Here is a 15,618-nt window from a genome sequence, read left to right on the forward strand (position 1 = left end):
TAGTGTTGACAGTTTTTCTGCCGTGGTGTCATTGGCAAGGTTCCTGAATTTGTTGAGGTTGTTTTATGATGACAGTAAACAGAGGAAACGAGCTAAAATGAAAAGCTCAGTAACCTTCAACACTTTTGTGCCTCCCTGCAAAAAACAAAAATAAAAAACTGCTTAAAACAAGACAATGCTGGTGTTAAACCAATTGAGCGGCAATTTGGCCAGGGTAGGAGACCAGTTTGAACCATCTAAGACCAGTTTAGGCCTCTTTAAGAAGTTGTTTTCAGCAGAGCTCTACTCTTCGCTTCTGTCTGATTTGGTTTAGTTTGATCCAGTTTGATTTGTTCTGTTGGTTTCCCATAAGTCTGTGTCTAAATATGACCGAGCTCCATCCACCCACAGTCAGGATGTTATATTGGATATGAGATTGTGATATCACAGTTCCCAACTGATGCAAATACAAATGCTGCATTGAAACCCCCCACTGTTTTAGAAATGTCTTGCAAAACCTGGCAAATATATGCTGCTTTGTGCAAGGCAAGTGAAGTTTCACACCTAGGGAAAACTTTTGCTCAACACTTTAACAAATGCCACATTTCATTTCAAAATGCTGTAAGTACCAGTGTGACATATTTATGTTTGCCTTTTATATAAAATGATTTCTCCCAAAGAACTGTGCACATAAATAGGATTCTTACTGTCATACTGAGAAACATATATATGAGTCATTTGTATGCCCCATTTAGTGAATTTAAGATCTCAGTGTTTGTTGACTCGCTGATTGCCAAGTTTCCACTGTAATTATACTAATTTTGAAATGATCATGTTAAGATTTTATTTTATTCTGTGTTTTATTGGAAATTCATTCATAATTTAATTTGCTCGGTTCCAAAACCTAGTTAGGTCTCTACGTAGGTAGCATTTTAAGTCTTCTTAGGCACGCTTCTGATGTAAATTCTGTTCCCAGTGTGTGACGGCTTCTAAAATACAATGTTTTGTATAAATTTTAAGGCAGCATCACATGTACCCTACTAAACAAAAAAAAATCAATTCAAAAGTTTGTAAAAGTTTTAGGAAATATATTGGGAATGTATATTGCACTAAAATGGTCAAATCACGTTAAAAAATGCCATTTTTAGCAAGTATTCACTTAAAAACAGTTGGTTATGTCTTACATGAATGTAAACAGTTGGGAGAAAATCAGATAAGTATCAGTATATTAGATCCGTGCATTAGGTCTTAGAGTGACAGCAGCCTACTAGTCCTGCTGCTGTCTGTGGAATTGATGTTGACCAAAGAAGAAAAGAAAAGAGAAAATCTGTCACTGCACTTGAAAGAATAACCTTTGCAGCTTTAAAACAAATGAATGTTTAATAATACAGTGAAGATTGTGCAGTGTATTATTTTTACATTTTATTATTTAAATATAGTTTGCAGATAGGGAGAACATAAAGATTTGTATGGATTTTTGCTGCCAGTCTTAGAAGGATAGATTTGTAAATAGAGAGCAATATGTGTAATTAAACCTTAAACCTCACCATCATAAGAGACAGGAACCTTCATAGAATCTCTTTGCTAACACAATTTTTCGTCTTCAGCTCTACAGCTCTGTTGAGTTTGGCCGTCGATGGCAGCTCGTTCACGAGCGGGTGGCGCCCAATCGATTCTACTGGTAAGCTCTCTGTGTGATTTCTTCTGCTGCATGTGGAACATCAATCATTTGAGCTCCTGCATTCTGTGTCTGATAAAAGAGTAAACCAAAGAACATGGACTGTTGTTCAATCCTGATGTGATCTTCCCCACTGTGCTCCACCACCGACGCTACCTCGAGGTTTTATGTCCAAAGCTTAGAAGCTCTTTAATGAATGTTGTCATTAGACCTTGTTTCTGAGTCGGAGTCTGCATTTGCAATGTTGCAAATGATTTAGTCATTAAGAAAGCTTATTCAACTTGATCAGGATGGCTAATAGATGTCTAGACAGTGGTGATTAAAGAGACCTGTTGAGGAATAAATTCTAAATTCGATTCGATTTTATGTTTATCTCTGGTCTCAAGTGGACAAGCTGGAATGAACTGAAAGGTATTTTGGTCCTGGATCAATTGAGTTTTTTTATTTTATTTTATAAGTTTTTTTTAAGTATTGTAAACATATATTCCACTGAATCTTTGGTATTTAGGACAAAAAGTGAGGACAGTAGTAAAAAAAAAAAAAAAAACTCAATGCACAAAAGAAATCATATTCTAAAACAAATTCATGTTAAATATGTTTTAAAACATCTGACATTGGCATTGATGAATGAATTAACTGAAACTGCAGGATGGTTTAAAACTGATTTTCATCTATTGAATTGTCACCATTTTTTCCCCTTAACAAAATAACTATATTTTCATCCTAGAGAGCAAGCAGGGTCGGCCCAGATCCGGCCCACATCTGGCCCGCATGGATTTCACACGGGCCAGATGTGGGCGGATCTGGGCCGACACTATGTTGCTGTCTGGGATACCACACGTGTACTGTATTAAATGTAGTAGCCTTTTCCTGTTGCTGACTACTAATGAAGTAGGACCTATATATATAGAGAGAGAGAGAGAGAGAGAGAGAGTATATTGAGTTATATATTGAATGGTCGAATGGGTAAATTATATTAAAAAGGTAAATAAATGCTCCATTTGTGTTAGGAAACAAAGAATATTCATAGTTTATCCACAATAAAAGCAGGTAAAAGTGAGAAGGAAAAAAGTTTTGCTCCATGTCTCAAGAATCAGTGAGTCACCCTGCATCCAATTTGTGGCAATTACAATACAATTTAAACTCTCAACTGGTTGGTCAATTTTTTTATTGATCATGTCTGTCTTTTTCCATCCAAATTCTAATCCTTTAGTACCAAGATTTTGTTTTTTGAGGACATTTTAGTGTGAGATTTTTGCATAAGCACCGTCAAAGTGGAACAGAGCAAAGACATCAGAGAGTCAGCCTGGAGTACCGTTATTTTTAGGCTGGTAATGATCTATCCTCACAAGTTCCCCTCTATGAACTCTCACATATGGAGTCTTATTATCTGAAGTGAGATGAGACATATAACCCTTACAAATGTGTAGCTATTGACTATGTGAAATTAGATTGTCCCTTTTGATGAGGTACACCACCATAGTCGCAGCCAGTATATGAGATGATTGAAGAAATGGAGCTTTGAATGGATGAAATGGACTTTTGTAACTGTCAGTGCTTCAAAAGCAACTCAGATCTGATGTGACTCGTTTCTGGCCTAATATCCGCACAGATTTCTTGAAGTCTTGGTGAAACTGAATGGGTCAGAGCTCATTTACCTTTACAACTGATCTGAAATCGAAACCTAGTCAATTTTCTTTGAAATCGAACTGTTCTTAGTAAGTAATAATTGGTTATTGGTTATAACGCACTTTTTGTTTGCTATGGATTAACTATACCAGGAAAATAATGTTATCTTTAGTAAATAAGTGATATAATAAGCCTAAATTAAATATAAAGGGAGAGTGTTTGTACTGAAAATAATGACGACTAATTTAAACACACAACACACGCTTAGAGTGCAACATTTAGGTTCCCAAAAGTTAAAATCCCATTTATTTTCTCCATACAGGAATTGATTGTGAATGATAACTTACAAACCTTTACAGACTGACCTGAGATACTAGACAGTTAATCAGTCATCACCCTTATTTTTTTAAATATTCATGCTCAACAGCAGAATTCCTGGTGAAAACTACATTAGTCATCGTGATTCTGCAGAGAAATCTCCACCAGTCGTAGTAAGCTGCACCAAAATAACTCTTTAGCACTGTGAATGATGTAAACTATTATGCACTCAAAATACTTAAGTATTTGAGTGCATAATATGCATATTTTGCATGAAATCTTGGTCCATATATGTCCTTGTGGGAGTGCCTGTGTTTCTCTTTCTTCCTTTTTCTCTCTTTCTGCTCGCTCTTCTCTGTCGATCTTTATATTTAAATCAATAGTTGTATATTTCTCCATTATTTTTTATTTGATTATGTCATTTACAATGTGTCATGGGTAGTTCTTTCCGTCATTAAAGCCGTTAAGTACACAGTCTTGTACCCTTGTCGTTTTGTCAAGTTTTCAAATATGTTTTTGCTTCAAATGAGTGTTTGTAATGTTCATAGCTGGTTGGTTTGGTTCATGATTTATAGCTCTTTAACCAAGACTTTTAAAAAATCTTTATGGGAAAAATTAATGGAAAAAATACTTCTGCAACCAAGGCTACTGATAAAGTGGGCAGGCACTGTAGAACTTTATTACACAGCTTTTTGGTATACTTGATTCTTGTTGGTCAATTGTGCCATAAGATTGTTATCGTACCTCTTATGTAAGACCACGGACTCGTTCTCTCGTTTCAAACAAACACAAGTGATGCCAGTATGTTTCTAAGTTATTTATTGTAATGCAGATGACCTTAGAAGAGTTCAATATTAATATTACTCTAATATCTCGAGCGATCGTTTGTACATTGTAATGGTCCTTATTTTCTTAGCGGAAGCTATAAGACAGTGTAGAGCTATGATTATAAAATCAATATCATGCCCATCCATTTATTTAAGTAGCTGTGTAATAAGTGAGTATTTTTACAGTCAGCTCACAATAATTATAATTTTTGCCAAATAAACCTCTTCACTCTGTGGATTGCGGGTCAAACTCGAAATGCAGTGTGCGAAAGGGGTGTAACTGTTTATTGAATTCGCCACTCTGCCTTTAAAATATTAAGGCTGATCCCAGAGCATACCAAGGGATGCTATATTTGAGAAAGTGTCAATACTTCCAATAAGTGTCATGATAAAATCTTGAGATAGTCTGCTTCTACCTTTGTGTGTTCCTCTCTGGAGCAGCTCTCTCTGATTTTTCAGTCTCGAATAAATATTTCATGCAACAATGATTTTTTTTCCACACTAAAAAGAGCGAGAGAGCTGTGTGCGCTGCCTGTGGGTGTTCTTGGGAAGCAAATGAGAAGGGCTTACTTTTAATGATGTCAGGATATGCTCCTTGCTTCTGTCAGAAAGCACAGATAGATGGAGATGGAAATGGAGACTTAACAGGATAGGGTGTTCTGATGGTACTTTCTCGACTTAACCCGCATTGCTCCTTTGGGAGGCTAACATGGATCTTTTAGCCGACACAAAAAAGCCAATGCCCTTATTTTGACCCATCTGTTGTTGTAGGGAAACACAAAGGATTTTTGTTTTCCAAAGCTCATTTTATAAAACACTGCTTTTATTTCCTTTGGGCTCTCCAGGTCTAAACTGGGCATTGATAAAGAGCCGGGCCTGATTCACCTTGAAACCAGCATCTCAGAAACCCGTAAGTCTGAATGGCGTCCCTGGACGTGCTTTGATTACATTTCAAGAATAATAATTCAAACATGGCACAAGGCAACATTTAGAGGGTTCAAAACAAGCTTCACATTAAAATGCAAAACGGACAGTTCTGCACCAGCAAATCCATCTTTCCGTATTTGTCATCGGTAATTAAAATTAGTGAAGAAACATGCACAGATTGACTTCGTCTTTTCTTTGTTGAACCAATATTTCTAATGATTCACAGAGAAAGAAAAGCTACGTGTGTCAGTTCTACTGTATGTGGTCCCTCAAAATATTTATTTTTTTAGATTGTTTGTTGTTAATATACAAGGACAATTAGGGAGGCTGGGTGCAATAACATTTTCGCTGATAACTTACAGGCTACTAAATATTTAGTGCAATTTAAATGTGTTGAGAGTAACAGTGCCATAAATTGACCTATTTTGAGAAACATTGTGTGGTTATGTACTAAGAAAAAAACAGGTACGTTTTACGTTTTGTGACAGTTTTAACTCAGAAACTGCCACCAAATTGAACAAATAATGGCAAATTAATGGCAAGTAATACATTGAATTCAATCTGAAATGTTAAGTAGAAAGAGAACCTCTTAAAGTAATGATATCATTATTTGATTTAATACTTATGATTTAATAATCAGTTATCAATATCAATATTACTGTTATCTCCCATCAGTCTGCTTGTCTGTCTGGAAATTCAATATATCTTCATCTTTTTTCTGCCGTTTGTCCTGTTGTTGTTGCAGAGGCTCTTTATGTCACATGCAAGCTTCAGAACTGCACAGATGCCAATAAGGGCAAACCTTTTCCTGGATACATTGACCCCAACTCCCTGGTGGTCCAAGATGAGTATGTGTTTGTCCAGGTGAGTCATTTATAGCGGGGAAACCTTTGACTAATATGGCTGTAATCATTATTTTTCTTATGATGTTGCACTGATAATTCTTGTATCAATATTTAAGCATTTTCCACAGCTCAGTTATACTTGAATTTATTATACCGAAGTGTAGCCTTGAGTTTTAATTTAAGCGCAAACATGGTATCTTCTTTTATTTTATGTTAGTCAAGTACCTTCATTAAATGATATTCAGTTATGTATGCACTTTTCAAAATCATTTCATCGGAAGGCTATTCTCTTTTAAAAACACACACAACCAACAAGCTTATTTTAAAAAGGCTGGAATTCACTACAAAACTTTTTTTTCCCCCCAGATTTTTTTGCATTGGTTTACAGTCTGTAGAAGTTGCTTATTGCCAAAAAATCAGAGCCAGTTGACAGATTTCATAGAAAATCAAATTTGAGTTGACAGATTTCATAGAAAATTGCAGATTCCTTTTTAGCTTCAGACAACTATTCCAGCTGATTTTAGAACACATATTTGTTTTCATCTGTCACGTATTCTACCTACAAGGCACATGTTTCTTCATGGGTTTGTTGTGTTCAGAATGACATGAAAGTCTGGTAGTGTGTGATCCTCGGTTGTTAAGTGTATGATTGCCATTTCATTTGATTTTTTTTCTTATTTCTAACTATTTACAAAGTCGGCAAGTGTATGATGCCCAGTGTTTTAAAATCTGCTCTGATTTTAACAATTGTGTAGTGCATTCCAGACTTAAGTTTAAACTCTTTCGTAGAGTAGTGATCCAGGTGTGCTGTCTGGGACACATCTGGATGAATGCAATGCTGATGCATTACTTTTTAGGTACTTTTGAATATACGGCCCCTCGTTACACCCATATTAAGCACTTAATCTTAACACCAGGTGTAAACAGGGTCTATGAGGTGCCATAATTAAAGCACAGATAGAAACTAATCCTCCAGATCCAGTCTGTGTCATGCATTTGGCACAGTTTCAACTGCGATTCAATTATGATAGCGTGATTGAATTGCACCGATCATATCGCAATGCATAATGTGAGCCCTAATATATGACCAATATCCTGGTAGAACTCAAAATGTTACTTCTTTCTAAAGCATCTTTGTCCTGTCTCTTTGTGATCCCGCCATTACCCAAGGTGTCAACCGGCGGTCGGCCAATCTACTACGTGTCATCCAGGCGAGATGTGTTTACACCCATGAAGCTTCCCAAATACACCCTTCCAAAGGTAGGGTAGCAGCTCATTCACACTTGCTCGACACGAAGTCAGAATCTGCCATGCTGTGACAGAGTAAACAGACATTGCTATTTCAGACCCAGATCATCGTGTCCCTCGATGTTAGCCTTTGAAGCTTCAAACCTTTACAAAATCCGTTTTTTTCTCGCCGGCATCTGGCAGGCTCTTACTTCTGAGTGAGTGAATTCAGGGACGCAGATGCTACTGCGGTCCCTCGCCTCTCAGGATGCTGTGTTATTATTCAAAGCTTAAAATCTGCTGTGCTCACATGACAATTAAACATGTTTTATTCAATCAAGCTCTCGGCGCTCCTTTAAGCACACACCCAGCAACCCTTGCGCAGTCTGGGGTAGATGAAATTCGCAAACTGCCAGCATGTGGTTTTGTTGCATTTGCCCAACTGACAAGCTCAATTTAAGCCTAATAAGAATATTTGCCGTACGCCGGAGCTGTGAGCAAAACAAGGCAGGTGAGAGTAGGGTCTGATACTGATTATTAATCGGATTCAGCTCAGTGGGGTGAAACCGCCACTGCTCTCCAGCTGTCCCCAGCCATCCCGGTAACAACATTCATATTCAATCTCGCTTGATTAGAGGCAAAAATCACATTAAAGGTTAAAGTCGTCCTCCTCTGATATATGCAAATGAGAAGGATAAAGGTGTTTTGATGCTTGAATATTAAAAGGCACTTAAGTTGTTTGGAGTTCAGCCTACTTTTTCTTTTTGATGATGGAAAAGACTGAATAGAGTTGTTAAATCATTTGAATGGCTCAGTTATGAACCGCACTGGAAAATGCAGTCGGCTCATCAAGAGAATAAAAGGCAATTGAAGTTTAGTGACTTCAGTGGCAGTTTTATTGACAAAATGCACATTGTATCAATATTAAATACAGATATAGACAGCTAGATAATGGGAAATTATTGTACAACAGCAGTGACAATATCATACACATACACTACCATTCAAAAGTTTCTTATACTCACTAAGGCCACATTTATTTGATCAAAAATTCAGGAATATTATGGAAAAAAACTGTAATATTGTGAATTATTATTACAATTTAAAATAACTGTTTTCTATTTGAATGTATCTTATTTCCAGCATCATTACTCCAGTCTTCAGTGTCACATGATCCTTCAGAAATCATTCTAATATGCTTATCTGGAGCTCAGAGACATTTCTTATTATTATCAATACTGAGAACAGTTGTGATGCTATTGTTGTGGAATTCATTTCAGGATGTTTAGATGAATAGAAAGTAAAATGTTATACTTTCCTGTCACTTTTTTTGCATGATTATTAGATCATTTCTAATACAAAACTGAAGTCATGCAGCTATGCTGGGACGCACCAGTCAACCTATTATATCTATTATAAAACGTTCCTTGTCAGTTTTATAGACTTCTTTATTGACATGTTTATACCAACATTTGGATAACGCCAGAGGCAGAATATTCTTTTGTCAAATACATCACAGAGATCTGTCTTATGAAATGTCTTCTTTTTTCCCCAGGATCTGCATGTGATCAGTACAGATGAGAATCGGGTCGTGGCGGCAGTTCAAGAGTGGAACCAGAATGACACTTACAACCTGTACGTGTCAGAGGCCGGAGGCATTTACTACACGTTGGCTTTGGAAAACGTCATGAGCAGTATGGGACCAGAGGGAAATGTCATGATAGATTTATATGAGGTACCTCTCTACAACACAACAGTGTCATTTATTTTCCACACTGTACAGATGTGTGCTGATTCAATATTACTGCTTCATGTTCGCATTTCTCTGGATATTAAAAGCATGATCAAATTGAATTGCACTAATTAACACTAATTGGGTGTATAGTGCTAATTGATTTAATAGCAGTGCTAATTAATTAAGGTATTCATTGCATGACTATCAGTGGATTATCTAAACAAGGAGCGGTTAGGAAACCAGAATACTCTAATCGCTAAAGAGGGAAACCATGGACACAGTGTTAAATATTATAACAGTTTTTGTACCATGCAACATCTGCTTCTTCAGTATTTCAATTACTATTATGTTAGATAGATAGATAGATAGATAGATAGATAGATAGATAGATAGATAGATAGATAGATAGATAGATAGATAGATAGATAGATAGATAGATCAGTTATTAATAATGGTTATTATTATCCATGTAAAAAAAAAAAAACTTTTGTGGAAAATGTTTTTTTTTTTCTCTTTTTTTTTTTTTCTTCTTTTTCCAGGATTCTTTGATGAATAGAAAGTTCAGTGAACAGCTCTATTTGAAACAGAAATCTTTTGTAGCATTATGAATTTACTTTACTGTCCTTTTTTGGTAAATTTTGATTAAAGTATTATTATCATTCATATTTGTATTACATATTTATTGCTTCACTGCTGAATAGTAGTGTATGATTTCTACAAAAAATGTTAAGCAGCATCTGTTTTCAGTGTGATAACAATAAGAAATGTTTTTTGAGTACCAAATCTGCATATTTGAATGATTTATGAAAGATCATGTGATGCTGAAGACTGTAGACAATTAATGACTATTGAAAATTCATTTTTGTCAACACAGGGAAAAAAAAAAAAGAAAAATGTCATAACAGAAAACATTTAGTTTAAATTTAAATAATATTCCACAGTATCACTGTAATTATTATTATTATTTATTTTTATTTTTTTTACAAAGTAAATGCAATGATGATTTGATTGTTTTGCACTGAAACAAATTTTCAAGCATCCCATTTTACTCAGATTTCAAACCACATATAGGTTTATAAAAAATGTATATATTTTTTGTATGTGTGTGTGCGTGTGTGCTGTTAAGACTACAAACAACTGGATTTGAATCTAAAAACTATTTTGCAGCCTATCTGAACAAAACTGTTTCCTTTCACTGATGTACTATTGACCTTTTCAGCATTCAACTTTGATCAATGTCTTTCCAAATACCTATATGTGACAAGATACCTTACAATCTGAGAGCAGGCAGGACTTTGGAGTGCTTTTAGTTCCCAAGTTTTTATAGCATTATATAGCACTACAAATTGGTCTGATAGCTCTGCCTGCATACAAAGACTGAAGCCAGCGATTAGGGTTTGGGTGTTGACGGCTCGTCTCTCGAAGAATACCCCAGATTTCTATTCATACACCTCTGGATGGAACAGCACATGCAGCCGCACATTGCAACAGAGGCCAGCAGGTGTCAAGCTATCTCCTGATCAAATAATTAAACTGTTGATGATAGCAACCCCCATAAAATCACATTTGGCCCTCGGATAGGCTGAAGAGTCCGGTGACTTGATTGAGGTCGCCACCTCCGTGTAACATATGCTAAAATCTCAGCCGTCGGCTAGATTGAAATATTCGTCAATTATTGAATAGTCAGTGCCCTTCGAGGCCCATCACGGGCCCATCCTCCTCTCTAGTGCTTCCTGGTCCTGAAGAGATGTCACTTCTGTTCAGGACAGACATGGATTACCTTCTCATCCCTTACATACTCCGATTCCACTCCAATAGATAGATCTTACCAGGAACTGCTATATGTACGGAGCTTTTTAGAAGATCACTTGGCTGGTTTGTGCCACAGGGACCCAAAGTAATAAATGCATCACATGCTGTTTTTTTTTTTTTTCTTTCTATAGGAGGAAATGGTGTAACTATAGGATTATTGGTGATTTATATTTTCCTCATTATCTTTCTTTGTTTATGTTCCCGTCCCTAGGTGGCAGGGATAAAAGGCATGTTCTTGGCTAATAAGAAGCTAAATAATGAGGTGAAGACATACATAACCTATAACAAAGGCCGTGACTGGAGGCTCCTGCAGGCTCCCTCGGCTGATCTCAGAGGAAACCGAATCCATTGCATGCTGGTGAGTGGACTTGTGGGAGAACAAAAAGAGAGAGGATTGTTCAAAGTTAGCTGTATGAAATTTGACATTCATAAATGAGCTTTATGAGGTCAGTGTACTTTCACAATGGCAACTTGTCATATTTCAGTTTTTGAAGCATTAAACAAAGATGGGTGTTTCTTCAACTACAAGCATTTTACTGTACGTCCCGGGGGTTGATTTTTATTAAAGCGAACAGATTTCAACTTTCTTTTGTTGTTATGAGATAATCTGTCTTTTTATGTAATTTTTTATGACATTTTCATCATTTATTTTATGCTTCTTTTTAAATTCTGCTTGTTTTATTGCCTCTTTGTAGGCTTTCAATCTAGGAAATTCATGATAAATATGAATCCTTTTAAATTTATCATAAATCATTTCAATATTTTTCATTATAACCAACAAATTTCGCCCCTAATAAAGTTTTTTTCCCCCCCCGAAATGTTTAATTGTCTAACCAAGGAGACAGTGTCAATGAAGAGCACAGTTGAAACATGAGAAAAAAAAAAAAAAGTAATATCAAGATAAATAGCCTATCATTTGTGAACAGCATATTTCATTGAGTGTTATTTCCAGTCAAGCTGTAATTGTGTTAAATGATGTAAAAGGTATGAACCTTTTATTTTATTTAATACATAAAATCTTAGCTATGAAATTAGCCTTAGCAAGAGAAATGAGTGACCTTTAATTCCAAAAATTGTTTACATTTGTTAAAATGATATCATTTACATCATTGAATACTATCAAACACAATATAGAATTTGTTCTTATTGGTGATTAAAGCTATTAAAAATTGTTTTCATTAATTGAAATAAAAATATAAAAGATTAAGCTTTTTGTTACAGAAGCAGAACTTGCACAGAGAGTAAGTGAAAACAGGGGTGGTTTATTGAACAGCAGAGTAATGAATGATATATATATATATATATATATATATTAGTAATGGCAGCCACTTGAGATGAATCGGTGATGGAGGATATAATGCCTTGCCAGGAACTCGTGGAATGGAGGTAGGCTCACACCTCGAGAGGAGACGAGTATATCTGCTGGAGATCATTGGGGAAGACAGGACACTGGAGACAGGAGGACACACCGATGGAGACGAGACTGGAGGTAAGTATAGATTCAGGTTAGTATCAGGTAATTCGTAGGAAAGGCTTGGAATGAGTCCACTTCGCATAAACGAGACCGGACGTCTGGCTGTGGTGAGGTGTGAGCTTATATGGTGCGTGGTGATGAGGTGCTGATTGTGTACAGGTGTGTTCCATTAATACTCAGGTGAGGGTGTGCGTTGTGATTGGCTGGCGTGGGAGCCTGACCGATCTGTGACATTACCCCCTTCTCCACGGCCCACTTCAGAGGGCCGAGGGCCCCGACGGCGTGGTGGTCTACCTCTTCCCCTGGGAGCTGGCCGATCTGGATGTGTAGAGTGGAATTCCTTGAGTAGGGTTGGGTCCAAAATGTCATTCCTAGGGACCCATGATCTCTCCTCCAGGCCATAGCCCTCCCAGTCTACGAGGTATTCTAGTTGACCACCACGACGCCGGGAATCCAGGATCTCCTTTACCTCGTAGATGGCGCCATCCTCCAGAATCAGCGGGAGAGGGGGTTCTTCACTCGGACCAGGCTCTGTGGAGGGAGAGACAGGAGGATGGTAAAATTTTAACAGGGAGACATGGAAAGTGGAATTGATCTTGTATTGTGGAGGGAGTTGTAATTGGAAGGTGACCGGGTTGATCTGTCTCAGGATGGTGAAGGGACCAACATATCTGGGACTTAATTTTTTACAGGGCAGGCACAATCTGATGTCCCTCATTGACAGCCAGACCTTCTGTCCCGGTTAGTAATGTGGAGCTTCGGATCTGCGAAGGTCCGCAGTCATCTTGCGCCTGCGCACTGCCCGCTGCAGATGATGGTGAGCATTGTCCCAGACCCTCTCGCTCTCTCGGAACCAGTAATCCACTGATGGTATTTCTGATGGTTCCCCAGACCAGGGGAACAGGGGAACAGGGGTGGCTGGTAGCCGAGTACGCACTGGAAAGGAGTGAGTCCAGTAGATGGTTGGCGTAGGGAATTCTGGGCGTACTCGGCCCAGCCAATGAACTGGTTCCAAGAGTCCTGGTGGCCATGGCAGAAGGTTCGTAGGAATCCTATCTCCTGGATTTTCCTCTCCGTTTGCCCGTTAGTCTGGGGATGGTATCCAGACGACAGATTCACGGTCACATCCAGGAGTTTGAAGAATCCCTTCCAGACTCGGGAAACAAATTGTGGGCCTCGATCCGACACAATATCTTCTGGAATGCCGAAATATCTGAATTATTATTCAACTTCGTCTTCAGATATTAGGGGAAGGAGTCGACAAGACTTTGAGAATCGGTCCACTATTACCAGTATGCATGTATTGCCGTCTGACTCTGGCAGGTCTGTGATGAAATCCACCCCCAGGTGCGACCATGGCCGATTGGGAATGGGTAACGGGAGGAGTTTGCCTGCTGGTAAGTGGCGAGGACTCTTGGAAATGGCGCAGTTCGTACAGCCCTGGACGAACCTTCTCACATCCCTGGCCACCAGTAGCGGTTCTTCAGCAGCAAGAGGGTGCTGTTGGCCCCCGGGGTGGCCAGTGCCCAGTGATGTGTGTACAGAGTGGATTAGGGGAGTGCGCTGTGCTCGTGAGACATGCTGGAGTCCTGGTGGGCAGCCTGGCAGAGTGGCCGTGGAAGCAGTGGAGGAGGTATTAGGATAGGGGTTACATTGGATGGGACAAACAATGAGTTTATCGGGGATGATGGGTTCTGGTTCTTCATCAGTTTCCTCTGGGGTATGCAGGCGTGATAAAGCATCGGCTTTGGTGTTTTTGGGTCATGAAAGAAGAGTCTTTTGGCTTCACGTAAGTACTGTAAGTTCTTGTGGTCAGTTAGGACGGTGAATGGATGTTGTGAACCCTCTAACCAATGCCTCCACTCCTCAAGGGCTAACTTGATGGCGAGAAGTTCCCTATTGCCGATGTCATAGTTTCTCTCCGCCGGGCTGAGTTTCCGGGAAAAGAAGGCACATGGGTGGAGTTTGGCTGGAGTCCCCTACTGATGGGATAAGACAGCCCCAACTCCCATGGTTGAAGCATCAACCTCCACAATGAATGGTTTCTTGGGATCTGGATGGATGAGGTTTGGAGCGTTGGTAAAGGTGTCCTTCAAGCTCTCGAATGCCTCCGTTGCAGCTGGTGTCCAGGACAGAGACTTGGGCTTGTTGCGTAAGAGGTTGGTGAGGGGGCTGGTGATGATACTATAGTTATGGATAAATCATTGGTAGAAGTTGGAGAAGCCGAGGAATCTTTGTAGTTCTTTTATGGAGGAAGGTACTGGCCAGGATCTTATTGCTTCCACCTTCCCCTCGTCCATGCGGATGCCACCACTATCGATATTGTATCCCAAGAATTGGACTGAGGGTTGATGGAATGAGCACTTCTCGGCTTTGAGGAACAGATGGAATTCACGCAGACGTTGGAGGACCTCCGCAACGTGGTGGCGATGTTCGGCCAAGCTCCAAGAGTAAATGAGGTAAATAGATCTTTCCTTTGGGCACTGGCTCACCTGGTCGCGTAGTCCCATGGCCGGCGAGGAGGTAATTGAGAGGCTCTTTTTGGGCAGAATACGTCTCTGAAGGGGGCATAACAGGAGGGTATGTTGACGGACTGTTTCTCGAGAGGGCTTTCGATGGAGGTGGAATTTACTGCTATGGATTGGATCAGATGAGAGGTGGGTTGAGGAAGGCATGGGAAACAGGCTGGGAAACACCGACTGCCCCACTTCAGGACTTCTCCCGAGCGCCATGTGATCTGAGGGTCATGTTGTGTAAACCAGGGTCGTCCGAGGATTATATCCATTGTAGATCCCTCCAGAACCAGTAGATGGAGCTGTTCATCGTGTAACAGGCCGACACGGAACTGGACGGGACCCGCACTAAGTCTCACGTAACCGCGGCTGATTGGTTTTCCCGTTATCGACTGGACTTGTTAGACAGTTTGGTTGGTAACGGTTGGGAGATTGAGCTGACGGCAGAGGCTCCCTGATATGAAATTGCCAGCAGACCCCGTGTCGAGAAGGGCATGGACTGGAATAGACAGGGTGGAAGCAGTAAGTGTTACAACAGTAGACAGTGGTTTCATTCTTTGTACGATGGGTTGAATGGCACTCACCATTAGTCGAGGAGGTCGAACGGGGCATGATGATATTACGTGACCGCCGTTTCCACAGTAGAGACATAAG

The 15,618-nt window shown here is 39.2% G+C and overlaps 1 protein-coding gene across 4 annotated transcripts in view; it reads left to right on the top strand.

Annotated features, from left to right (window-relative positions):
* The window catches only part of LOC131544364 (VPS10 domain-containing receptor SorCS1), a 218,216-nt gene that overhangs the window by 141,093 nt on the left and 61,505 nt on the right, over positions 1–15,618 (top strand). For all 4 annotated transcript variants that reach the window (XR_009272115.1, XR_009272117.1, XM_058782521.1 and 1 more), the window contains exons 5-10: positions 1,587–1,660; positions 5,277–5,341; positions 6,104–6,222; positions 7,374–7,463; positions 8,986–9,165; positions 11,189–11,335. Coding sequence is in view for 2 of the 4 variants with exons in the window: in XM_058782521.1 (XP_058638504.1) it covers positions 1,587–1,660; positions 5,277–5,341; positions 6,104–6,222; positions 7,374–7,463; positions 8,986–9,165; positions 11,189–11,335 (675 nt within the window). In the remaining 2 variants the exon portion in view is untranslated. The remainder of the gene's footprint in view (positions 1–1,586; positions 1,661–5,276; positions 5,342–6,103; positions 6,223–7,373; positions 7,464–8,985; positions 9,166–11,188; positions 11,336–15,618) is intronic.

Source organism: Onychostoma macrolepis, chromosome 01 (genome assembly GCF_012432095.1).
Source record: "Onychostoma macrolepis isolate SWU-2019 chromosome 01, ASM1243209v1, whole genome shotgun sequence".
In the NCBI taxonomy this organism is placed as follows: Eukaryota; Metazoa; Chordata; class Actinopteri; order Cypriniformes; family Cyprinidae; genus Onychostoma; species Onychostoma macrolepis.